General features: G+C 46.2%; 1 protein-coding gene across 2 annotated transcripts in view; it reads left to right on the top strand.

Annotated features, from left to right (window-relative positions):
• LAMA5 (laminin subunit alpha 5) overlaps nt 1-27,423 on the top strand; it is a 670,647-nt gene that overhangs the window by 359,076 nt on the left and 284,148 nt on the right. For both annotated transcript variants that reach the window (XM_069650738.1, XM_069650737.1), the window contains exons 39-45: nt 448-552; nt 664-747; nt 11,981-12,217; nt 12,997-13,110; nt 21,073-21,200; nt 22,392-22,472; nt 22,563-22,777. In XM_069650738.1, the coding sequence (XP_069506839.1) occupies nt 448-552; nt 664-747; nt 11,981-12,217; nt 12,997-13,110; nt 21,073-21,200; nt 22,392-22,472; nt 22,563-22,777 (964 nt within the window). The remainder of the gene's footprint in view (nt 1-447; nt 553-663; nt 748-11,980; nt 12,218-12,996; nt 13,111-21,072; nt 21,201-22,391; nt 22,473-22,562; nt 22,778-27,423) is intronic.

Raw genomic sequence — 27,423 nt, 5'->3', positions numbered from 1 at the left:
GTGAATCTCCCCTACTGAAGCCATGACTGCACCAAACTCCTGACCAATTCCTCAGCTGCACACGGGCTGAACGGTTTGGGTGGTCGAGGAGAAGGTGTACGAGTGACCTGGCTGCCCAGAAAGATTGCGTTTACACTCCCTAAAAGCTGGTCACAAAAACTGCTGTAGTAAAATGAAGTTCTAGTTTATAGGCAGTTTGGGAATTGCAGGGGCTAATGCTGGGGATTGTGACTAAAATCTATTGAAAAGCAGTCAACCCAATACATGCACACCTTTTCTCGGACACCAAAGGGCAACAAGCTGGCTGGTTTGTGGTTTCTTCAAAAGGTCTACTTTTAGTCTTCCCAAGGGATGGCTGGGCTCTGCTTCGGGCGCTCTGAGACTTTCGGGTGTGTGCTGTCTTTCTGTACAAGCCGATAATGTATTGTCTTGTGACTTTACCTGAAGGTTTCCTCATATGGCGGTTACCTGCGATACCAGCTCTACTCGAAAGCCATCCGTGGTGATGCAGTGGACATCCCGGTGACACCACGGCCCGACGTCGTCCTGAAGGTACAGTGCCAACTGACAGGTAGACTGGTCCATGGCCCAACAGAGAGGAGTGAGGAGGAGCAAGGCACGGGATTGAAACTCCTGGATAACACTTGCATTTTCTACTTGCAGGGAAACCAGATGAGCATCGCCTTCAGAGAGCAATCCTACCCACGGCCCGGCGTCAACCACGAAGGCCGCATCCAGCTGGTAGAGGTGAGAGAAACAGACTAAGGGCTGCTATACAACGTGCATCTGTTATAAATGTGCAGACTTTACATATGCTGTGTCGAGTGCTTCGTCCAGAATTGTCACATTTTGTACGATACATTTAAAAAAAATAACTAATAACATGGACATGCCTGTGATGAAACACTATGGCATTGGCCACTCTCTCCCACAATAGCAGTGGAATAGATGCTGTATTTGGCCGATGGAAAGCAAAAGGTAGGATTTTTTGGAAGATGCATGAGATTAAATGGCTTATTTTAGCGACGATCTGTGGCAACCCAAATAGTAGATCTGGAAATGACTACTGATATATTTGTACATTCCTGAGATTAAGTGTTTAATATGTTATGTTTAAGGAGAACATCCTATTTATTCAGTATATCATGTCCAATACTAGGCACTCATGCATTGGGTCTTTAATTTAAGAACATGCTTCTTTGAAGATTCCCTGAGGTTGAAGGGGGAATAACTTTGCTCGCAGGTCATCTAATTTAAAATTCACACAAAAATACACTAAAGGGACCATATTTTCATTGGACTGATAAATACAGTCTCCATTTTTTGTTTTGTTTTACTCAAACGGCACAGACAACTTTGTGCACTACTTGCAGGAGATTCAAACCAACGGTAAAATATTGGGAAAATTCTTTTTTTCGGTGGATGGCTCTGCCGAGGCATGAGTACTTGGATGGAGAAATACAGCAATATTCTGAAGAGTACTATTAATGACATCAGTCTGGAGAGACTCCTAAAAGGCACCAAAACATTTATTATATATACCTAAAACAGCCATCAGTATCCCAATTGCCTGGACTAGTAGCTCCATTAAAGCTCTGTAGAGTGTGGTGAATCCTACAGATTCTCACAAACTCTGCCTAAATGCTCCTCTGAGGTGGCCAGGGAAAGGCAGACTCTTCCTGACCTTGGGGGGTGCTGCTCTGCAGGAGGATCACTTAGGAGGAGGAAAGGCCTTGGAGGCCTGTCTAGTGGGGGTGGTTGGAGGGGAGTCCAAGCACAAGGCAGCAGGTTCCGGAGTTGGAGTAGGTGACTGCCAAGGGTGAGGATCAATGGAGTCCGGGTCTACTCCCCAACCCTCAGTGGGGTCTAAATGGATCTCCTCAGAGTCGACAAATGGATCATAATTTTGAGCCTCCTCCTCAGTGAGGTCATAAATGTATTCCTCTTCTTCCTCATCTTGAGTAGGGTCAAAGACCCTCTGCAGTTTAGCCACAGGGAGAGGGGGATTTTCCTATCTAGAACTTTTGGGTGTGGACTTCTCCGAGTTCCACAAACCTCTCTAGCCTGTCCATACATCCTTCAAATCTTTCTCAGGTCCAAACAGATGAACCAGAGCGGTCCAGGGGTGGAAAGGGCTCATCTATTGGGTTCCTTGTCCGCAAACGTTGAGATTTCTTTCTTAAACGCCGAAGAAATCTCTTCAGGAACTTCCGAAAAAAGTCTTTTCAGGGTTCTGACAGTTGACGCGTGTCCTTCTGTGTCTGTGGGCTTTTCCGTAGGTTCCGGTAAATTCTTCAGCCTATCCTTGGATTTCGACAAATCCTTGTGCTTGTCCTTTGGTTTCGAAGAATCATTGGACTGTTGCTTGTAAGAATCCGCCGAAATGAAAATGATCCTGGCGATGCTTTCTGTAATCACTTCAACATCAAGAAGTTCTAAAATACGGGCTTCCGGTTGTGCAACTATTTTCAGCGCAAACAGAGCCTTTTTGGCCGTGGACGCCTTCTTCCGAAGCGTCTCGACGGAATGGTGGCTATTGGGGTCAGCACCCTTTGATTTAGTAGGCCCAGTCGCACCTAGTGTGGCGGAGAGGGTTGCGACCTTGACGGTCGGTGGGCAGGGCCGAAGTCTTCGGTGTGCCCGTTGCCGCTATGGACCGCTTCGACTGCTTCGTTGCAGACGTCCCTGGGGTTGTCTTTAGTGTGGGGAACATGTGCGTCTATGTCACTGGGGTGTACATTCCCCATCGCAGGACCTGAGTCTTGCCTAGCCTGGGACAGACGACGCAGAGCGAGAATGCTCCGCCGAGAGTGTTGGGGAGAATTCTCAAATATTCTAATTCCCTTCACCTTAAAGACCCCCAGCAACTTTGTTGGATTTTGAGGACTTTTTACCTGGAGAGATTGTGACCCTTTTTCCCCACTCACTCGTATTTTTGTGTGTTTTACTCTTGTGTACTTTGATTATGGAGTTTAAGACGACTCCATAGGCATCATCTTCATGTGTGTCACAGCACCCTCAGTGCAGTGACACAGGGAAGCCTTACAGGCTTTCCAAGGTTTAAATACCTTCTTTGGGATAAAGTACTGTTTCCCAGAGTAAGTAAAGTGAAATTGACTTTACTAGTCTTTTTAAATTCCTAGACCCAGCACACCCTATTTTACAATAGAGTGCTGGAGGGGTTACTTAGTATCCCCTGTGTCTAGATACTCATGTAGCAGTCAAATGCTACCCTTTCCTCTCTAAATGGCTGGTAGCAGTGGTTTTACAACAAGCTACCATGATTTTCCCGACCGCGAACATCGTTAGCGTTAAATCGCGGGAGCCATGTTTTTCAAGACGGTGTCTGAGCCCCCTTTGTTTACACAGGTCCCAGTCTTCTTGCTGTGCCATTTCTTTTTGGAATTGTCCTTCTAGAGTTTCTCTGAGCGCCAAACCAGGTTTGGTCCCTTTGTTTCATCGCCTTTGGTGGGCTTCAGGACTGAAGACCGCCTCTGGCGCCCGAGTGTCTGGGGTGGGCAGGAAGTGAGGGAGGTGCCTGAAACCCCCTGTGCTTAGTCTCCTAGGAGACCCAAATGCACTCTGTGGTGATTGGCTGGCTGACTGTCCGGCAAGGACAGCCAACCTGGTGGTCGAGTGACAGCTAGGCTGGAATGAATGGGAGAGAACTGAATAAAAGGCGAGTCTCTTGGCATGGAAGGCAGTCAACCACTGGACGAAGGAACTGAAGAGCTTGAAGAAGACGGCTGCTGGAACTCCTGGACAGTTGGTTTGCCCGGTGAAGCCCTGCTGCAGGTCCGAATCGCCAAGTTCTAATCGACATAGAAGCCCCCGCAAGGACGACTTCTCCCTTTGAGTTGTTGGGACCAATCATCTCAACAGTAAGCCACCTGGATGCCTATCTCGGAGCTGGTTGAATATCCCCAGAGTGCTGCAGGAAATAAGAATAAACAGGGAGAGTGACACCAGTTTGTATGCTTTGCTTACAGCCACTAAAATTGAAGTGTACCAGTTGCGAGCCTTTGACTGTCCCAGTGCAGTGCAGGAGTCCCCCACATCCTCCCTCTTGTCCCCACGACTGAGGCCCAGGAACAGCGAGATCTGCAGGAACTGCCAGGAACAGAAGTCATCAGCTGCCTCTTTCTTCATTTGTAAGGTACTGTAAAACAGGACTTGCCTCTCGTGGTGAAAGTGCTTGAAACCTTTGCAACTCGCAGGCTTAATCAGCTTGTGACCCAACATATGATTCTTGGTCCTACAAACTACTTCTAAGAACTTTGGCAAAGACTTTTCCGTTTACTTACCAGAACTGCTGGATCCTATCCAAGACTTTAGCCCATTGACTTTGGCCTAGCCTATTGAATGGAATTGACTCTTCTGGTGAACTCAAAATATGTGCACTGTCTAAGAATAATTGTATCCTTTTATGTTCTAATAATCTTTTCCCTTTTACTCCTCTTTGAAAGGTTTTCTGAATGCCAACAGTAAGATATTAATATACCCAGCACCCTTGTTACTAAAAGTTACATGTGATCATAGGTTGTGCCTGTGGGCCATCCCAAAAGGGTCTTATCTGATTCAGAAACTTAGTGTACAGTATTGAAGTATATTTGTTATTATTTCTTCCTTCTATTGAATGTTTTATAACTGTCTGGTTAATAAATTAATAAGATTCTAATCAAAAAACCTTGAGTGTAAGAGTTTATTTGAACACCTGTGATTGTAAACCTCTCTGTAACATCATTACTGCTCACATGTCCCCTCTTGAGATAAGCGCGGCTGCTCAACACGCTACCAAAACTGTGTAGTACAGACTTATACCAAAGGTTGGTTTGCTTACACCTGTAGTCATAGTTGCTTGTAGTGTTCCCAGCGGGTACTGCATTCAAACTTTGCCTAACAGTAGTATACCCAGATGTCAAACATTTTTGAATAAGTAGGCCTGGCATGGGAGTAAACCATGTCGAAGTGCTGTAAAGTGGTCCTAACAAAGACAATCTATGTTTGTGGGGCTGAAGGAAGAGCTGTATAAACCTGCTGAAGAGGAGTTACATTTCTATAAAGGTTTTCAGTTGTGCTAAAACATCCTGACAAAGACCCTCATCATTGTTGTTTGTGTGAAGAAGATAATTCTGAGGCTCATTCTTATTCCAAGAAGAGAGAGAACATTCTGCTTTGGTAGATCAGTGCAGTGTTGGAACTTTCTGTTGTCCAGTTGACATTAGAAAGAACTGTGTAACCCTGCTACAAATCAGGATTTCCTTATTTCTTTTTTTAACTGTGGAGCAGCATCTGACTTTAAGCTGGGGAAGGGGAATCCACCCAGATCATAAGAATGAACTGTGGTCATATTACGACTTCACATTGTTACATTATAGAGTTGAACTGCCATGCATTTCCTTATTGCTTGAATGGATAAGTGTGAGGGACAGAGATCCTTTGCTAGAGTGTTTCCTTTAGTTTATTTCAGGCAGGGAAATTTTCGTTAGGGTAGGGATAGTGAGGCGTTTATCCAACCTTTTCTATTTAATAAAATTGCGAATGTTGAAAACCTTTTACCAAGTTGTCCACCTCATATTTCTGACCCCGCGCAAGAGTCTATCATCATCTGGAAAAACAATAACAAAGTTGAAGGCCCCTTGTAAGCAGACAGCATGTTAAAGGCCTCTCGTTTCCAAACTGTCTGCCCCAATGAAAAGATCAATTTCTACGATGACACCGAAAATCTTACACGATTAATAGCGAGTAGTGAGCAGTCGTCTTCAGCTCCAAGAATGATGATCTCTAGGCCATCTGGCAAAATATTGACCCCGAAACAGAACACATCCGACTCTTACCCGGATTCAGGTCTTTAGGATGTTTTGATACTGATGTTGGGGGACAAAATCAGAAAAGCAGCTTGGCAGAAGCATTAAATGAACTTAAGAGACTAAATTAGTACAGAATCATTACAAGCCTGTTGAAAGAAATCCCATTATTCTTATCAATGAGAGCCAGAACCTAGTAGTGAGCAGGGGCTTGAACAACCAATTCCTATTACTTAGGCTTTATTACATGAGAGAATGAGAAGATCCTTACATTGAAGGACACGCCGGGTAATGTAAGGGCCTGGGCACAGCTGGGGTCCCTTAACGTAGGCCGCTATGCTGTTACTGACTGGGTTGACACACCTTGCAAGATAATGCCATTTAGCACTTGCGATGACCACCCATGGGTAGAAAAGGCTCTTTTTGTATCGTACAATAAAAAAGGAACTAACCAGAACCACTGGTGTAGTCCGTGTTGATGAAGAGGAGGTCATCCACACAGAAAAGGGGCTTTAGTGGGACTTTGGAAATGGTGCAGGTGTTGAATGTTTTTGTAGAAAATGAAAACCACCTTTACCCATCTGCAGGTGAATAGCACCGGCTCTAAGGAGAGGGCAGGAGGCTGACTGGGGGCATGCAAGAGACTGGCAGCAAGGGGCAATGGCCGCACATCTGAAGCTGCTCATAACCGGTGAGGCTTGTACAAGAGAATACAGCCCATGTTCTGAGCATCCAGATAGGCAGCGTGGCTGCACAGGGCGCTAATGAGGAAAGAGAAACCACAAACCCTGGCGCGTATGTGTCTGAAGACTTAGCGCAAAAGAGTATGGCAGAACCATAAGGTTATATCGTCCAGGTAGACTACCCGGCATTGTCATTGCCAGTAGGTCATCCTGCATCTTGCAATGCAATTGTTAAAGGAGCATTTGCAAGGTCTCCTATTAAATTTCAGGATGAGGAAGCGGATTTCTTGGTGCATGTACCTCAGAACAATGTCTTTTTACCCAATTTAACCTAAGCGTTAACTGACCTGCATGATATTTTGAGTAAGCAGGGGAAAGTCTCAACTAAATGGTAGGATCAGTGAAGGCTTATCCTTTACTGGATGAGGTCATGTAGAATCTGAAGACACATTGGGGCCACCACCAAATAACCTAATGTTAATTCTATGACATGCTTTGGTTTTCCTGACTCTTTATCCTTGGATTGAAAGGATCCTCAAAGTCAATTTCGTGTATAAATAACAATTCAAACCACGTGCTGCTGGTCCTGTTCTAAATGTGTCTGATATTGGGTGGAGCAGAATGTGTTTGCATTCTGACCAGGTGCGTACGTGATGATGCAATGGCCAGACTTTGCACATTATCTTGTTGCGACTAGATGTCCTTGAAGAAGGGCCAGCGCTGTGAAGAGAGCACTCAGGGTACAAGGGCCCAACACTGAGCTGCGGTGCCATTTAAAGTGGATGCCAAGAAGGTGCTTTCACTCTGTAATCTCAAGAGTGAAAGGCATGATAGCTGCAGAGACCACTCATCGATAAGCTGAGAGCATTCCAGCTCGGAGAGCCGCCGCTATAAGGCGCTGAAGTGTCCTTGAGGCCAGGTTAGAGAGGTGGAAGAGGACCCTGGCATGTGTGGGAAATGGATAATGATATTCTGCAAAATCAACACATTTTTTTTCCCAGAATTCTTTCAAACTTTGTCTTTTTCTTATCTACCAGTAATACAGTTAACACACGATTCTGGTTTAGGTTTTTCTGACCTGCATAATCTTGACATCTTAACTTTGATGCGTCTGCTCTGGCACAATTTTAGACCATGGCAGCATTGGAGCCTTTTGCATTTAAACAAAATCTCCTCACTTTGGCTGACCTACTGGAGGACAACCAGTCATATAGCAGTGGCAGCCAGTCTTCTTGCTTGTGCCTGCCTGGAGCAGCATTTACGTGTGTTAGGGCAGAAATCAATTTTTGGGGTTCCCTTATCCCTTCTAATGAAACATCTAATTGATTTGCTGGCTTCCCTGGTTTTTAGTTTGGGCTATTAGGTGGTGTTTTAGGGCTACCTCTAAACCAAAACGATTGCATTGGAGTACAGCTAGGAGGGAAGTGGGATACGAGGAGAGGGGGTACACAGCTTGCAGGTGTTTGGATTTATCCACCCATTGACTTCTCATGGCAATGCCAATCCCCTTGATCCCTCCCACCCACTACCTGCCCCTTCCTGCCCAAAACACTCCTTGGCTAGTTCTGAAATGCAGTAATATCAAAATATGTGCTCTTTAAGGTCAGCCAGTGTTATTTCTAAGTAGTTTTCTCAGAGTTGATGGCTAAATTGCAGCTTCTAGGGTAATACAAATGTCTTAACCAAGTGTGCCTTCATCTACTTGATTCATTAACAAGCACTGGCAAAGGTATAGTTAAAAGACTGGCAGGAACATCCATGCCGGGGTGCTAAAACACTTTCAAGCTGTGACCACCTTACGACCGGGTAGTACCATTCTGGCAGTGCCTGGCAAATGCTGTTTGGTGCCAGCTTTGCCAATGCTTGTTTGACTTGACTTTTGTGGCCAGAAGACTGCTACGCAAGCCCCCTAAACCAGCCATTGCAAGTCTTTTTATTTTTTATATGCTTCCATAGTAACCATCTGGCTACCATGCCAAGCGCAACCCATTTTTGTCCCTTCGAGTGGGTTGTGGGGATAAACTGGTGGCAGCTGTAATTTTGTTTCAACTTTTTTGCAATGATTTTAACTGTATTAGTAGCCCAATTTACCAAGATAGTATCCATTGAGGCACTCATATATTTATTAAGCCCTGCTGCTGGTCATTTTGTTTTGTGCCATCCATGTCTGTGTGGACCACGAAGCAGGCTTAAAATAGGATAGCTGGCTTTCTGCAATAGATGAGCCTAATGCACACCGTGTGGGTGGACCCTGGTGACTGACTGGTGTGTTATTGGAGGGCTGGCATAGAACAGCCCCTGAGTGAGTGTGTGTATCTAGGGCAGTGGTCTACGACCCGTGGCTCTCAAGATGTTTTAAACTTCGAATCTCAAGATTCATCAGCATTAAAAGAAAGTGATGGCTAGGGCTGATCTGAGTTGTAGCCCAAAGCATCTGGCGAGCCAAGGTTGCAGACCCCTGATCCCTGGGAGACCACTTGCATTCCCCAGATTAGTAGATTCTTACCAGAATTGGAAGGATGATAAGTTGTTGCGTTTTGAGGACATGGTTTGTCCATATTGGCTGAACCCTGGCTCCTTTGCCTTTGCTCCCAGTTTCTTTTTTGGCTGCTGGAAACCTCTGCTGGGCTTTTACTTGCTGCCCCCCGGGCCCTCCTTGCTGGCTGTCCCACCCTTGCTGGGACCATTTCTAGCTTGTTGCACTGCTGACACCCAACGAAATCCTTCTGAATGAAGCACCCATAGGTTGGGAGTCTGCTTGGCTTGAATGAGTGGTGGGTCATCACTCCACCACCTAAGTTCAAACTTGGGCCATCCAGGGTCAACTCCATCGATTGCTCCCATCGTAGGACTGCTCCTTGCTGGCAGGCCACCCCTTGGTCAGGATCCTCTGTGATGCCTTACCTGCCACTGCTGCTTCTGGTGGGTCACGGTGGATCGCCTGGGGTAACAGATTCTTCTTTTCATCTCTCTGGTTCGTCGCTGATCTGTGCTTCAAGACCTTGGCACTGAATCCTTGTCATTCCAGATTCAGGCTGCAATCGGAGGAAACTAGGATACTACACATTGCCCAAACCATGAAATGCAGAAGAAACAAAATGGCTGAGCGCAGGACTTTACTGATGCAATGGCTACCAAAATGGTACATTGGACTACTAATGCACTAAATCGACTTGCACCCCTGGTGAAGCCAAAGTTAAATTACAGCTGCAACCAGCGGAATCGTGAAACCTATGTCTGGTGTTGAAGCCACCTTAGGGCACAAATGAGGTCCTTAAAAGCACGCCTGTCACAGGAGCCATATGAGCTACCAGGGAGACTATATGCTAAAAAAAAAAGGTTAGCTGTATGTGGAGGATCAAGACGAGGTGGACACTAAATACATTTTCACTGTATTGCTTAGTTAAAGTTTAATAAGGTCGGTCTTTCCTTATGACTACGGGGTGTTCTACCTATTTTACTAGCTACGGTGCTAATCAGTGTGCAAGTCGTCCACTATCCAAAACGAACCTGTCCAACCCTACCACTAATATAACGAAGGCCAAGAGAAGGACTCCCTTCTCCTGGTAGCTGTGTTTTGTAACAGGGTATTCTTGATTCTATTGTTCCACTCAGTAGACCATTTGTAAATAAGTTCTAGTTATCCTCTGGATTAAGTTCTGCAGTTTAGGGGACTGGTATTTTCCCTTCTCCCTTTCTTAGAGATTGATGGATGGGGTAAAGGTGTTCCAGGGTAGGGGATACCGCGTCTCGCCATCCGGTGTAACTCCCCGAAGACCCCTCACCCAGGTGATCATCCCGCACTGGTCCACCCCAGCAGCTGGATCCAAAAGCGATAGCTGTGTCCTCCTGGCCACCTGGATGACAGATCCCTGGGCACTAGCGGGTGAGACACCTTCAGGTTACTCACACTCTTGACCTTCTGGTATTCCTGTTCCGCATATTACCTTCGGTTTTCAGGTGTAACGGCGCTAATGCCTATGGGACGTTGGACTCTCTTGCTTTCTTCATAGCTCTACAGCTTACTTTCCACAGCATCGCTCTACTCGGCGTCCCGCTCTTGCCTTCTGGATAGCACTAGTGCCATGACTCGGATCCAGAAGTTCCTTCCTTCCCGCTGATGGTATCGTGTACGGGTGTGCTGCCCATCACGATTGCTTTGTGGTCACGCCACCACAGAACTCTGTTCCACTGTGTCTGGATTTCCTCCACTTTCAAATGCTGGTTCCCCAGCATTTCTTGGTCCCCGTCGGAGCTGCTCTGGTTTACGTTGGCTCGATGTTCTGTGACAGCCCTGCCTCCTTCTGCTCTGCTACGTATAAGGGATCCACGTTGTTCTCTCAGCGCCTTGCTCTCTCTCAGCTTTCTGACCTTTTTCTCTGATTCTTTGGCATATCATCCCTTTTCAGTATCGTCAGCACACTCCATTGGAGACTTTGATTTAGAGGGATAGCCTCAGTTTCTTGACGCTAATGTAGGTTCACTTTATCATCATGAAACTGATAACATTCTGTTGTATTACACAAGTCCATATAAGCCATCACTTGGAGGGCAATATGGAGTTCCTCACAGGAAGTTGATTCCTTGTCCCCAAAGTGGGAGTCTCTCCCAGTGAGGCCCCACTTGCCTCATCCCATAGGGAGGGTATTACGGAGCAGGCTCACCTCCCTAGCCTCAAAGGGAGAGAGGGGGTAGGCCCTCCCACTCGTGGAGTAGTGTCTGCTGCCCACAAAAAGGACAAATACACCGCAATCCAATGGTGGGAGCAAGCAAAAAGGTTTGGCAGTCCCATGAAATTCTGCCCTAACAGTTAACAGTGTATGTATATATGTAGATTTTGTTATCCGTAAGAAGTAGTAGTTTTGATTTTTAATACATGTGACTTCTTAATTAAACGGTATATTTTATACATCTCTGTGGATATTCTTGTCAAGTCTAAGCATTGCTTAGCCAATGCTACTCGGGGAGAAGTCCGCTATGTTGAATTCTCAGCATGCCACCCCAGTGCTGGTTCTAAAAAACCCTTGCAGCAGCTAAGTTTTTAGAACGGACAATGGTGACATGTTTAAGAAGTTGGGAGCTAGACCTTGAGCAAAGGAGGCCTAGACAAATGTGGGTAATGCTGGCTTGCAGGGTTTGAGTACTATGCTTTGAGTAGCTACGTAATGTAGCCTATATTTGTTTTCAAAAACGGTTAGCAATCTATTCACCTGTATGAACTTGGGCAAATCTAAGTTGAGATGGTGTAAGGGACCAGGCATAGGCGGAGAAGGTGGAGGGAGGGGGCTGGTGCACAACACGATGGTGGTCAGGAGCAGATTGGGTGGTAGAATCTGAGTAGGCAATGGATTTATTGGAAGTTTAATATGTTGTGTGTGAGAGAGCCAATTGGCATTGGGGGTGGGGGCTGAGGTATGTCACTAATTACGTACATGATGTCCCTTCAGAACAACTATCTTGCAAATAACAAAGTATGTAATCCCTTCCTAGAGTAATTTCCAACACACAGAAACCAATAACCCGGTGTCCCGTGAGGAGCTGATGATGGTTTTGGCGAATTTGGAACAGCTGCAGATACGTGCTCTGAACTCCCAGCCATCCTCCTTGGTGTCCCTACGCAAAGTGGTATTGGAGATCGCAACAGAAACTCAAGATGACGGCAGCATCCGGGCAACAGACGTGGAGCTATGCATGTGTCCTGCCAACTACAGAGGAGATTCATGCCAGGTACAAGGGCGGTGGTGAAGCCCAGGCCTTCAGGGATATGCTAGGCAGGTGGCAGGTCTTGGGATGGGTTGCCACATAAGGAAAGGGGCAGCAGATGGGCATGGTGATCACCTGCGAGGTAACCAAAACCAAGGGAGGCACACAATGGGTCTAGTATTGCCTGCAAAGTTAGGCATGAATAATGAGTTTCCAACCAAGAGGTGGTGGTGAGTGGGGAAGGAGGGGATGTACAGGGGAGGTACCGGGAGGCAATTTATTAGGATGATGGATGATTCCTGTGCGTTATCCAAATTTAGAGGTTGTGTATAGGGGTAATGGTGCAGCAGTGAGGTTCTACGAGCTCGATCACCTGTATCCCACAGCTCGGCAGAGTATGGAAAGCTCATTTGGTGTCCTATAATCCCCAAATGCAAAGCTTCCTACAGAAGTCCCTTTGGGGTTTGCTAATTAACAACCGGAAAAAGTGACTTGGGGGCGGTTAAAGCAAAAAAAAACTACTTTCTGGAAGAGTGGGCATATGGGTTTTGTTAAAATCCAGTTCTAAGTTTGGAAAGTTTCCTTTGGATTGCGCAGGTTTTGAATTCCACATTAGTTCCATTGTGTTGCACTTGCTTATTGTATATTTGAAGTGTGAGTTGTGGCATGTATTGAGTGTATGTCAAGAGTGGAGTGGTGTCCTGAGGTTCCTTTTGCCTCTCTTGTCTCATTTGGAATTTCTGTTCTGATGTTGTTTTTTGTCACCTCCTGATTTATGCCTTGGCTCTTGTGTCCCACTCCAGGAGTGTGCTCCCGGCTTCTACAGAGACACAAAGGGACTCTTCCTGGGAAAGTGCATCCCCTGTAACTGCAACGGCCGGTCAGATCAGTGCTTGCCTGGCTCAGGAGTGTGCGTTGTAAGTATGTCTCACTTTGGGGTGTCATCCTTTGTGTTGAATTGTTAATATGCATTCTTGCTGATTTCCTCAACATTTATGATTTAGTCTGTCAGTGATTGATAAGTATATATTTTGTAACTTTGTAAGACTCCGGCCATCTGTAGATCTCTAAAATCAGCCTGTGCCCCACTTATTCAAATCTAAGAGTTAGGGGTATACAAGCGCTAAGCTTCTATATTCCGAGTACTAATTCAAGAGTTCTTATTCTAAGTGTGAGGGTGCAAGGCCTACAATGTACCTCTGGCAAGACACCCTGTACGGTCTTCTTTTTTCCTAATTTACTTGCCCTTTTTCTCAGATGAGCCAGAATCTGCAGACTTGTGGGGTGCAACCCCTTGATGTTGCCCTGAAAGGCATTTGGTCTCTCAGGGGTTAAGTTGTCCGGTTGCTGTGCGAGTTCTCGCACAATGGACATGGGGTCATGTGGCTTTGGCTGTGCACCCATTTGTTGGAAAGCGAGTATGACTATTGTACCCTTATGTTCCTTTTGCGTGAAAGGAAACAAACCGATGAAGGCATTAGATGTTCATGGCTTCTGCCTGCTTTGCAAGGGGAGCGCAAGACCAGATCTCGCCAGATACTTGAAAAATATCTGGAATTTCTCAGTGGAATCCAATTGGAGTGTTTGCCCAGGAGCTTGCGAATATTCACTAGTGACTGGGTGGCAGCCCAATGATTGAAGGGGTGCACCCAGGCCTCCAGAGAAGTGTCACACTACATGTTTAGGCATTCAAATCTTGTAAATATTACACACCAGTTGAGAGCAGAGGGCAGGTGACTTGACAGAAACCAAAACGCATCTTATGATTTTTATCTGCATGAATGAAATTGCAAGCCATAGAGGGAGCAGACTCCAAGCTGCGTGCATACAACATATCCAAAGGAAATGGCACACATTGAGATAAAGAAGGTTTTCTTTCTGTTCAACCTATGCTGTGCTTGCATGGCCCCAGCAAGTGTCTGTGGATATTCCTGGAGAGGAGAATTAAACTTATTTATATTCCTGATATTGTAGGATGTTATCAGTAGTAAGGTGAAAACCCTAGTTACAATTGGGAAATGTCCTCTGTAACAAATAAGTTCTGTTTGCTTTGTGTAAATAGAAGTGATTGAATCTGCAGACCTTTTGTAAATATTGAGCGACATACCCTGCATAGTATTAACATCCCATTCTGCAACATACTTTAGGTAGTGAACCAGCTGTAGAGTAGCTGGGAATTGTTCCACAAAACATTTGTTCCAAGGTCGAATTTCCTCTAATTATGGTTTACTGAATTCCTACTCCATAGAGCTTTCTGTTTCCAGGAGCTGGGTTGGCATACAGATTTGAACTAGTCCCTGTGAGGTTACACTGCTGAGGCAATTAACTGTTCATGGTCTATGTCCGTGTTGCTCCCACTGCCCTGGTTATGCTGTAGCTTTTCTCTGTGAGAGGAGCTTGGATTGCTGAGGCCCTATTGGGCATGATTTTGTGATGGGAAATTGAACTGTTGAGTCCTATGCTGTTTACATTCCATGCAAGTGTTGCTTGCATTGCTGAGGCTCTTCATTTGCGTTCGGCATGGGAGTGCTTGCACTGCTCCATGCCATGCAGTTCCTTATCTATGCGAGTGGAACTTCAACTGCCTGGGCCCACAGCTTATCTGTTATGTGTTATTTTACACTGTTGAGACCCACAATGTTCCTATTCTATGTGGGGAAAACATGATCTACTGATGTCCATGGCATACCTTTTTCTATACCCGGTGGGGAGTGTGCAGCCTGCAGTGTACCTGTTCTGTGCGAGTGGATGGTTCCACTACTGGAACCCATTCCTTATCTGTTGTGTGTGGCATCTTCTACCATTGCTTCACTTTGCACCGATCCACCTGTTCTGCACGCTTGCATGACTGTTGCCCTGATTTTGCATTTTCGGTTTGGAGGACGGAGGCCTACACTGCTTCTGCTCAAGCCGCCCTGTTCTATGTAAGCAAAGCATTAAAAATCGTATGTTGCTGTTGAGATAGATTTCCAAAATCAACCCTGGGTGTGACTGGACAACGTATTCTGGTAAACATGGAAGATTAAGTCTATCCAAACCGAATCAATGTAAGGTAGTAGAGCACCAATGCTTGGACTCTGGTGGAGGGTGAGAGTGATCTAGGGATTCAATGAGTTCCCACACAACACCAATAATTCCTGTTAGACTGGCAACTACAAAAATATGCAATGGTTTATTAGGCCTTTAAAAAACACACTAAGTCACTGAAATCTCTAGCCACATATTGTCACACACTTACTTTAAAGTTGATCTATACATTCACCCTTAGGAGATGAAAGAAAGCATATATTACCAGCGTAAAAAAGGTAAGTAGTTGGATCCATAAAGTTTAGTGGAAGCACTTAAGAGTAACCATAAAACCGTTCCCTGACACTTAGTAAGTCCAGCCCTACAAAGGTTTGAGGCCTTGTGGCCTAAAGTCCTCAGTTCCAAAGTTATACTTGTCAGGAAGGTGTACTATGTGACTGGACAATGCCAGTGGTTATGATTATAAAAGTTCAAAAACGTAAGTAACTTGCTCCATCCCAGGCACTAGGATGGGCTTAGGAAAGAGTTCTTGCCCAGGCCTCCACCAACCAGTCAGGAAATAGTGAGACAGCAAAAGCATTGTACGCCCATGTAATCCTATGGAGAACACTTACCCCCTGACTCTGATTTCTCTAGAGACCACTGCTGAGGTTCCGGATTTTGTTGGAGACCATCTTCTGTGCTTGGTCCCATTGAGAGAGACCCAGATGTCACAGGAGTAAGCGTTATTTTTCGGAGTCTGGATTTAGTTTGTCGGTCGTGGCGCTCGAATCTCAGTTCCAGGCACCCTCCAGCTTAATAGCCTTATGAAGAAAATATGAAGACTTCTCTGGAGCAGATGACCCCAGGACACCTGCAGGGAGCAAAGAAGACCGAATGCAACAGGAGTCACCACTTTCAGGCGGCAGCACATGATCTTCAATGGACTAACAAAGGCGCAGGCCCTATATGGCTTCCGTTGATGCATGAAGGCTGAACATGCGTATCCCGTCGTTTTGCCAACAGGAATTCCTTCGATGTAGTGTACTTTGAAGGAATTCTGCCGAAAAACTCATCAAATTATATAGGGGGTGGGGGATAGGGAGTGAGGAGGAGATTGGGGTAGGGGGACTAGTATAGGGAAAAGGGGGCTTGGTAAAACGCCACCAATAGGCACATTTGTGAGTTTTTTCAGCAGAATTCCTTCGAAGTAAATTACTTCAAAGATATTCCTGTCGGTAAAACGACAAGGAAAAGAATAAGGAGCTAGACAGCTAATCCTACTATCTACTGAACTGTTCTATAGTTGAGGTCCTAAAAGCTGCAGCCTTTTCTACCTCCCTCTGGGAATTCCTAATCATCAGCTACACTGGTATTCTCCCCAGATACGGATGGAAAATACTGATGGAAAAGGTGTGCCTGTTACCTCTCTTCTCACTCTTGTAATCTTTTTTCTCCTCCCTACTCTCTCCCTCACTTGCCTCAGTTCCCAACCATTCCTTTTCTCTCTCCCATACTCTCTACCACCCCTCCCTTTGTTCTCCTTCCTCCCTCGCCCTTCTCTCCCTCTCTCAACTACCCCTCTCTCCGTTTATCACTCTCCTCCTGTCCTTTCTCTCTCTCTGCCTATCTACCACTAGGAGACCCACAGAAAACTTTCCAGAAACCCTGTTGCATAGTTGGAGGAGGGAGGTGGGGGGGTGGCCGCAGGGGCGGTCAGTGTCCCTCACACCTGAACTTTGTGAAGTGTCCTATGAAGGTCTGATTAATCAAGCCCTGTGTAGTGTCTTTGTACATAGACATGGACACTTCTGGTTAGGTGAGAGTCCAACGACCCTGTGCTCCCTCCGACATACACACTCAACTGCCTCTTTAGCACTCACTCAACATCCTCACATGCACCATACATTCCACACGTCACACGCTCATTATTCCAGTTAACACATTGCACACACCCCTTCTGCTAACAAAACAAAGGAAATTAACATAGTGGAATACAATCAGAACATAAAGCAGGGACACAAAATTCTCCAATATGCGCTTAAGGAAAACCCTCAAGAGTTCATGCAAAGTCCAGTGGAAGAGTCCCTCCCTGTCGGTACATGAGTCTTTTGACCAGACAGGAGGTTTCTCATTCTTCCTACTTACTCAACAACTTGGTCAGTCATAACGACCTCCTTGTCTCTTGAATCAGTAATTTTCCTCTACAATCATGTTCTCCTCAGCTGCAGCATCCACATCAAACAACCCATTTCTACTACAACCTTCAATTCCAACAACTTCAGCACCCACACTCGCACTTTCTCATCTCCAGCTACTAATTCGATGCATATTTGGATCCATCCTGTATTCTGATGCATTGTGAAACACTTCCTTTACTCTCACCGGCCTGAAATACCTTGAATCTCCATTTTTCACCAACCTTCCCTTCTTTATCCTGGCCAAATCACCAGGCACCACACGACCCTGTACAGAGCTGTCCACTTCTAATCCACAGAATTTGGTACACTGGTTTCCCCTAGACTTCTTTCCATTAACCCATACAGGATTCAAAACTGTGCTAGGCGCTCTGCCCCTCATCAACAGACTGAGGCTTTCCTGAGTCAGCTTGAACAGATGTCCTGAGACTCCATAATTTCTCCTCCATTGCCACCTCTACCAACATATTATTCCTGATGGTGTGTTCCACAGCTTCAACAACTACTCTTATACCTTTCCACAAGCCCATTGGTTTGTGGGTGATAGTTAGCTGAGAACTTCCACTCAATGCCAACCAACCTAGCATTTTTTCAACCTCTCACTACTTCTAACCTGTACCCCATTGTCACTAATGACCGTTTTAGGGTAACCCTCTCTTCTGAACACCTGCTCCAAGTTGACACCAGATGCACCTACTTGAGTACCATTTTAATCAAGCATTTTGAACCATAATCAACCATGACAATCAGAAACCTCTCATCTCTACCTAGATTGCTATATGGGCCCACAATGTCAGCTCCAACTTGTTCCCATGGTTCCTCTGGCCATCGCGTACACGCCGGTTCAGACTTGCATACCTTATAACTTTTTGTCTGAGTTTTGACAGGGCCAACAACATCTCAAAAATCTTTAAACTTTAAGGTCCATACCAGGCCACCAATGCTTGGACCGGACATTCCGCTTGGTGCCTGTTGAACCCCCGTTTCCCTGCTGCGCCCTCTCGATCAAACCTCTCAGACTCTGAGCAAGTATCAACTTGTCACCTCTCACCAACAAATCCTCTTCAATGGAACACTAATTTCTAACCTCTGGAAACCGGAGACATGTCTCGTCCAACGCTCTTATTGGGCCAACCTCTCACTGTAAAATCCATAATCTTTCACTAGTGTGCAATCACCCTGCAGCTCCTGCATCCACCTTTCTCTGGGAATAATATCCAACACAACAGCAACCACCTCCAAATCATCCATTTGAGCTCCTCCTTCCCCCTTCAGGGACAACCGCAACAAAAAAAATCTGCCACCTTATTCCTATTACCAGGCACGTGCTTGACCTCGGAATGGTAATACTGTAACCTCAAATTTAGCCTTGCAAGCCTGCGTGTTGCTTTGCACATTCCTCCTACCAACAGGACGACCACATGAGGTTTGTGGTCGGTGCAAATCTTAAACGTATTGCTCCATACATACTTTCTGAAATAGTTTACCAGCCAGACACACACCAATAACTAGATTACCGAGTATCTACGCTCCCCTTCTTTTACAGCTTTGGATGCATGCTGAATCACCTGCGACAACACTGCCCCTAGCCCAATGCCACTTGCATCGACAATAAGCTTAGTCTTCTACCAATCACAAATCCGCCAAGATTTAATGATTCGCACAAACTGTTCTTTTCTTTATGCGCTCGGCAGCGTTCACAAATTTGTGACAACAATATGGTTCAGCCATTGAGGGTTCCTAGTCAAGGTTTCGAATGCCATAGTTTCAAATGGCAAAATTTTGAAAACAATAAAAAAAATGTATGGGGTAGTCCCCCTCTAACCACTGTTTTTTTAGCCCTTAAAAACCACTATAGTAAAAAAAAAAACTTTACCTACCAAAAAATGCATTTTTTCGATGCATTTTTTTTTTAATTTGGTATTCGAAACAATGACTGGATACCGTCATTGAGACAACTAGATTCTTTCAATGATCCATTCCTTCTTGAGTTTATTTAGCTCCGGCTTGACACCCTCTGTTAGGAAAGATTTCTCTTTACTGCACCTTTCATTCCATCTTTATGGAACCCCCAAACATTTAGCTTTTATTTTTGAATCTGCCCTGTGCTTTTTGCAGTGCATTGAATCATTAAGCTTACACTGCAGTACGATGGGGTACATTTTTGTTTTGCCCTAGACTAACACTCAGAGTATTTTTTGGTTACTCTAGGTGTCCTAAAAGGATAAGCTGGTGGCAGCAGTGACTTTTCGTTTTAGCTTTAGCGTTTGGCTACTAACTGGGGCTTCTGGTAAAACATGGCCGAGCCACAAGCTTTTTCACTTGTCCTTTTGCCATCTTGTTCTTTAGCCTTCTTCCTGGGAATTGCTGTGGCTTGCCTTTTAAGAGTTGATTCCAACTCTTTCCACAGGCTTAACAGCTTGTGACCTGACAAGTGATTTTCTACAAACTCTCTAACTTTGTGAAAGACTGTTTCGAATCTAAGAAGTGCCTCAGCTCTATAGACTGTGTTCCAATTGACTTGGGCTGTCCTGGCTCCCTGAAGACTCTTCTAGTCCTTTGACTTTAATATTGTTTGTCCCTCATAGGTGGCAGCTTGTTTTAGACTGTTATTGCTGGGAAAGGCTTGTCTAGATTTCATTAGAAGATTTAGTTGGCCTCACATTTACTGAGAACCTGTTTAACCTTTTCTTCCTTAAACATGTCCTTTCTGCAACCTCAGAATCTGCAAAGTAACTAGTGTGATACATAAATGTCATTACTGTCCTTGTGAATGAAGTCACATCAGGGTGTAGGAATTGTGTAAGAAGCAAATCCAAAGAGTATCCACTAACTTGTTCTGATTCTGAAAAGTAATTTTAAAGTATATTTATAGTGTTACATGAATTGCCTTTTTAAAGAATGCTTAGGGGGCCCTTGGTGTGGATGACTTGATCCCTGATCAGCTCATCCAATGTGATACCAGCACCCAATCAAAGGGTGGGCAAGCTTCTTGAGGACTAAGACATTCTCCTCTACTGATTCTGCCTCTTTCTGAGGCATGGTATAGAATTTTATCTATTGATTGTGACCTTCATCTCTGGGGCATAATACTTATCCAGTTGTCTTAAAGCCCGTTCATGTTCATCCAAGTCACCAGATAATTCTGGCAATTCTGTTTACATTGGCCCTCTGGCTCCATGCCATGCTACCGCGGTGTCAAACCTACTTCCTCAACAGTTTTGAATGTAGTTGTTCCAATACTCTTTCCACTCTGGCCAAAATATAGCTGGCTGACCAGGATTAGGTAGAAAGATCTATTGTGGGTGTACAGTAATAACTTGCATGTTGGGTTGTGCTCTCCCCTAATCCACTAGGCAACGATGTAGTGTCTTAAATATTTCAAGAAGAGAAATGAACGCTAAAGCAATATGCTGTATACAGCGGCATTTTATTTAGAGGAATGCATTCTGAAGTGTGGGAGTGAACCTTGTGGTTATGGTTTTCTCATTTTCAAGATCCTCTAAAAATCCCCCCTGCATACCTGTGCAATTATCTGAAGGGAAAGGGCTCAAGTCCAAGGCATGTGTCTGTCCCTTGCTTTCTTTGTTGGTGGTTTTGTAGATTTGTTGATGGTTGTATAGCTGTAAACTGTGATTATTGTGTTTTTTTTCTTCCTTTTTTCTTTTTTTAAAGAACTGCCAGTACAACACTGAAGGGGATCACTGCGAGAGGTGCAAAGGGGGCTTCCTGGGGAACACTACAGTGGAGAAGCCCTTGCAGTGCATTGGATGCCCATGCCCCCTATCTGTGGCCTCCAACAAGTAGGTTCTGTGGAACAAGACTGCCATGCAACCTTGAGTTCTTCCCTCCTGCCTTTGCTGAATGATTAGAAGTATGTGTGAGTGCTGGGGATTTCAGATGGAACTGTAGGCAAATGGCGATGGCGATAAGCACCATGGGAGCTGTCATCTCCAAATGTGACCACTCTGGGACATCAATGGTTAACGGGATCTGTAAGTCCACGATTTCCTCTCAAGTATCATTTTATATCAAAGACTGTCCAACTACAGGATTCTTGATTTATGCCGTTTGAGGACCCTCTTGGAAAACCAACAGTTAAGTTTCCACTTCCTATTTTTGCTCTTAGTCTGGGGCCCTGTCGAGTGCAGTGTAGGCCTAGCAGTGCCCAGGCCTCTGCTTGCAGTGGTCTTCTATCACTGCTCAGAGATCATGGCTCCGCCCCGATAAAGGCATCCTTTTAATGCTCATGGATTAGGGTTCTGCTAATACTGGTGTGGGCGGCAATATGGAATGGTGCCGCTTTACCTTGGGAGGTCATGCGGGGTACTGAGAATTGATGAGGTGCCCTGACGAACCTTCGTGCTCTGGGCAGTACTCGCATTTCATGGTTCACAGGCTACAGACCATGGAAGTACTGGCACACCATGGAGCACTGTGAATTTCTTGTTCTAACTAATGTTGGAGAGTATAGATGGAGCATTACACCAAGAAACGTGTATTTCTACTCCACCAATAACTCCTTTACCTACCTGTAAGCTGTCCCATCGGTGACAGTAATGCTCTGCTTTCCTTACTGGGGTGTGTGTTTTAGTCGACCCGCCCCCTCCCCGCCAAACTGGTAGTTCTTTTCCCCTCAAATCTTTGTTAATGTGTTTACAACAAAAATGATAGATGGTGGTTTGGGGTTGAGCAACGTTGATTGGAGTGGGGAGTGAGTGGGTGGGTGGGTTAGTGAGGGGGTAGGTGTGTCCCTCGACCCCCGTTCTGTGGTTAAAAAAATGAGTGAAAACCAAGTCCCCCAACAATTCGACCCGTTGTGATTAGATTAAAACACGTACATCGCATTACTGCTTCCTGTAAGGAGGGCACTCTTCGCATTGAATGCCCTCCTAAGCTGAAGGCTTGGCTCATAAAGTTTTTGTTGGGTGGGATGCGAGGGCGAGATCTTGCTGTTGGACAGTTTACCATATAGGTGCCCTCTTGTCTTTCAGTTTTGCCATTGGATGTGTCCAGAAGGGGTCAGTGACTCAGTGCCTCTGCCACCCCGGTTACGCTGGGGCCCAATGTGAACGGTAAGCACCAACCCTTATCCTGCAATGTATTCTCTGTTTATCTGACAGCTGGCTGTGATGAAATAATCGGTTTGCTTCTATTCTCAAAAGGTGTGCCCCTGGTTACTATGGCAACCCAATGGTGATTGGCAGCTCCTGCCAGCCTTGCAACTGCAGTGGAAACACAGATGGCAACGCACTTTTTAGCGACTGCGATTCTCGTACGGGAGTATGCGTGGGATGCATGTTTAACACAGCGGGCCCGCACTGTGAGCTTTGCGCTCCTGGCTACTATGGTGATGCCGTACAGGCCAAAACCTGCAGCAGTAAGTTGTGTTGTGTATACCTGGATATTCTGTAGTACTGCCATGTTCATGCTTTGCTGTGATGCTCGGAAAAAGACCTTTTGGTCATATACAAATGGAGCAAATACCTTGCATTTGTGAGCGGGCTTCTCAAAAGAACCACAAACTCACTTTTCCCCCTCTTCTCCTAACTTAAATCATCCTGACATTTCATGGAAAAAGGAGTTACTGGATCACCTTTTTTACCACAAAGGGTGCCAGAGTTCAGTGGCTTTAAAAATAGAGGAAAAAAATCTCTATTAACACAAACCGAAAGCAATAAAAGGATGGCATGATTTAATTGTTCAGTGTATCAACATGGAAACTGGTGAGGATTGGCAGGATGTTTTTCTGAAGTCCCCTGGTGAGGGGTTCAGGAAGACCGTTTCTTAGCAGGTGTGCATGGACTCCATAAACTTGATCCAAACTCTCACAATGATGAGGTGATCCTGGCTTGATGAAGGGGTGATATAAAGTACACACTCCCTCAAAAGAATGATCCTCGTAACATAACGTAGCTTTAAAAACCTAGCCCGACTGCCCTGTCGGGAGTTATGGGCCCTGAAGACAGCCGAGGGCAAGGTCAATAAAGCTATTTTCTGATGTTTGTTAATCTGCTTAGAATCACATGCTGTGCATAGGTCCGACATCCAGTGGTCACTGCGGAGTATTGCATTTTGTTTTTCGTAGTCGAAAAGGGGACGTCGACAAGGCGTGTCTGTAACACTATCCCTATAGTGACGTGCGTTGTACCCACAATCCCTCACGCGTCGAGGTCCCTCAGATTGTTTTTTTCCGCCCAGTTTCTGGTCGCCTTTCGCGGAGCTCCTAGAGAGACATTGCTATACTTACCACGGACCTCGGTCCTTTTGTCATAACTTAATATACTGGTAACGATCCCTCCCCCTCGACGTTAGCTGTGAAGCTGTTTCTCCGCCGAACTATTTTCGACGGAGAGGAAGAGCGGAGGAGATCCTTCGGCGCTGCCGAACACGTGGCCTGGCCTCGACGGCCAACTTACAGTAGGGAGAGTGGGGGTTAGAACTTTGTCTCTTCTCTTTGAGAATGTCTTTCTTTCTCCCTTTTCTTTCCCTTGGGGTTGTTATCGCCAGCTATTATTGCCTCAGCTATGGAGAGGACACCATTTAAGTTTTGCCCACGCTGCAGGGGCAAATATACTTGGAAAGATAAGCACAAGCTCTGTAATCGTTGCTTACCCCTCGATCACATAGAGAACAGCTGCGCAGCCTGCAAGCTCTTAAAACCCAGGACTCTTAAAGAACGTAGGGTTAAGAGGTGGGCAGACTACGCGATGTCGAAGTCAGTTTCCTCACCCGCTGCCGCTGTTACTGAAAGTGACGAGGAGTGCGATAACTCGACGTCCGTTACGGAAGTCATGAACCCCCAGAAGGAGCGCTCACGCTCCTCGTCGTCCGTCCCCGGCCCCGACGGGCTCGGCTCACGCCCTGCTTATGGGGATGAACACCCCGGCGACAAGGACGCACACAAACCCCATAAGGCTAAACACACTACCCACGGCTCTTCTTCGTCGAGAACGAAGGATCCATCAGCGCCGAAGGGGACGCAGGGCACTCCGGCGTCTACCGCAGACCGTAAAGGTCACAAGCCCCACCCGCAAACGCAGCCGCGACCAGCGATTGGGCTTCCATCTAACACGGGCGCTACCCCAAAAACATCCGACGCAACGCTCCATAGAGCGACCGTCGAGGTACAACGCGCAACGCACACAACGTCGACACCAAAGCCCTCGACGGACAAAATCGTGGCCGAGAGCCTAGCGAGAATTGTCGCCGAAGACGAACGTACGCGGACGACGAAACAAACGTCGAATACCGCGTCGAAAAAACACAAAAGTAGCCAGGAACTGCCCCTTTCTCCAAAGGACGCTTCCGAACTACCTGAAGGCTTTTCAGAAGGAGACGGGAACCTCTCGTCGACGCTGTGGGAGCGTTCGAAACGATTCGAAGGCGAAAACACTAATTTTCCCCCTCTAGACTATTCAGGGGTACCCCATGAGACCCTTGAAAGACTCCATTCTTGCATGGAGAAAATGGAAAGGTTTCTAGGAAACCAAGACCCACCCACTCACAAAAGACAAAGAGAATGGCCACAGGATGACCCTAGAGTCAAGATTCCTAGGCTGGTTGACCTCACTGAGGAGGAGCAATACCTCCAAGAAGATGAGGAGTGTTTGGGTGGAGAAGAAGAGGTAGAACTTGAGGAAGAGGGCTTCGAAGAAGATCCTTACACCACTCCTACAGGGTTTGAAGAGGATACAGCTACCTCGCAGCCCTGGCATTCACCGTCAGTGCAGCCTTGGCAATCCCCATCAGTACATTCAGACCCTGATGCCTTTCTCCCTTCTCCTCTCAAGGATTCACACGGGAACTCCTCTCCCATAGATGACCAACCTTCCCTCAATGCACTATTGCGCAAGGCAGCAGCGCATTTTGAGATTGATACAGGGGAAACTCTTCCAGACATCGACTTTGTAGAAAAAGTCATCAAAGAAAAAGCCCCTGTTAGCCAATCTATTCCTCTCCTGGCTTCTATTAAAAGAAGAATTTCTCCTTCCCTTACTAACCCAGCTCTAGTAAGAGGGGTCAACCCTAGAATAGAAAAGCTCTTCAGCCCTTCATCCTCTGACCCTTTATACATCAGAGGACACTCTATTCCAGACTCCCTTGTGGTTACCAACACAAGAAAAAGAGCAGGGGTGCCACTATCCACTAGTGAAGCACCTCCAGACAAAGAAGGCAAAAAACTCTACGCACTGGGGAAGAGAATCACGACCTCCGCCGCCTTCTCCACTAGAATTGCTAATAACAACTCACTTTTAGCTAGCTACGCAGATGCACAGTGGAACAAGCTGCGCAGCGAAGCAGAGGAAGCACCTGAACCTCTGCGTTCTCGCCTGCTAGCTATAATATCAGAGGGCACACTGGTAAACCAGGGCATCGTTAAAAACTCCCTAGATGCCGCTGAGACGGCTGGCCGCTCCCTAGTTCAGGGAATACTTCTCAAGCGCCACGTTTGGCTACGCAATTCAGGTTTTAAGCCCGAAACCCAAGCCTCCCTCATAAATAAACCCATTGAACAGACGCATCTGTTTGGGAAAGCAGTAGATGAGGCCCTAGAACATGCTAAAAAAGAGTTTGATACCATCAAAACTCTTGATCAAATTTCTAGGCCCCCTAACAGGCGAGGCTATGGTAATAAACGCTCCTTTCGTGGCCAAAGACAGCAGCAGAACCAACAACAACAATATTACTCTGGCTCCAACTGGCCCACCAACCAGGGTAACACCCAGTTCAGTCAAAGAGGCCAACGCCGTGGCAAAGGAAGAGGTCGTGGCTCCAGCCCCAGAGGTTCCACGCCCAATACCAGCAAATGACCCGAAAATTCGGGTCCCCTCCCATGCATCACCGGTCGGGGGCCGGCTAACATCGTTCCTTTCAGCATGGGAGGGAATCACGTCAGACCGTTGGGTATTATCCACCATAGCCCACGGATACTGCATCGAGTTCAACGGTTCCCCGAAGTACAAACCCCCACGGAACCGGCGCATGACACCGCAACACCTCTCCATTCTTCTTCAAGAAGTGGAAGAACTACTGAAGAAAGAAGCTATAGAGCCCGTCCCCCTATCACAGGTAACAGAAGGTATTTATTCAGTGTACTTCCTTGTACCCAAAAAGGACTTAACCATGCGCCCTGTATTAGATCTGCGCCCAGCGAACATATTTGTCAAACCCCAAAAGTTTCGTATGGTGACCTTACAGGAGGTAATCCCACTGTTATCACAAGGGGATTACATGACAACACTGGACATGAAAGATGCATACTTTCATATTTTAATGTTGCCATCGCACAGAAAATACCTCAGGTTCAAAATAGAGGACAAACACTACCAGTTCAGAGTACTACCCTTCGGGATAGCATCTGCACCAAGGGTATTCACGAAAGTACTGGCAGTGGCAGCGGCCCACCTGCGCAGATTATCCATCCCGGTATACCCTTACCTCGACGACTGGCTCATAACAGGGGATTCTTACGAAACATGCTTCTCCAATACCCAAAAGACCGTAGACCTTTTGTCCCAACTGGGCTTCTCCATCAACGAAAAGAAGTCCAGCTTAGACCCCAGCCAAACCAAACAATTCCTAGGGGCTCTAATTCGAACAAGGGACGGCCTCGTATTCCCCTCCAACGAGAGGGTCCAAAACATGCTGTTTCAAATTCCCCATTATGTAGCAGGCCGAGAGGTGACGGTACGCAAAGCAATGCGCTTGCTAGGGATGATGGCGTCATGTATTTATTTGGTACCTCACGCGCGCCTGCGCATGCGCCCAATGCAAGAGTGGCTCTACAGCCAGTGGTGTCAGGCCAGCGGACAATGGGACGATCTAGTGGTGGTCTCGCAGGCCTTGGTTCTCTCGCTACGGTGGTGGACAAAAGAAAACCTGTTATTAGGGAAAACTTTTGCCACACCCGCAGTGGAAGCCACTCTAACCACAGACGCATCCCTTACAGGATGGGGGGCTCACCTATCCCATCAAACGGCACACGGAGTGTGGACTCCGAGTTTAGCATCCAAGCATATAAAC

The sequence above is a fragment of the Ambystoma mexicanum genome, chromosome 3p (assembly GCF_040938575.1).
Source record: "Ambystoma mexicanum isolate Mex_15411 chromosome 3p, UKY_AmexF1_1, whole genome shotgun sequence".
In the NCBI taxonomy this organism is placed as follows: domain Eukaryota; kingdom Metazoa; phylum Chordata; class Amphibia; order Caudata; family Ambystomatidae; genus Ambystoma; species Ambystoma mexicanum.
Note: the sequence above shows the minus strand (reverse complement) of the source record. Positions and strands in the feature narration are given on the sequence as shown.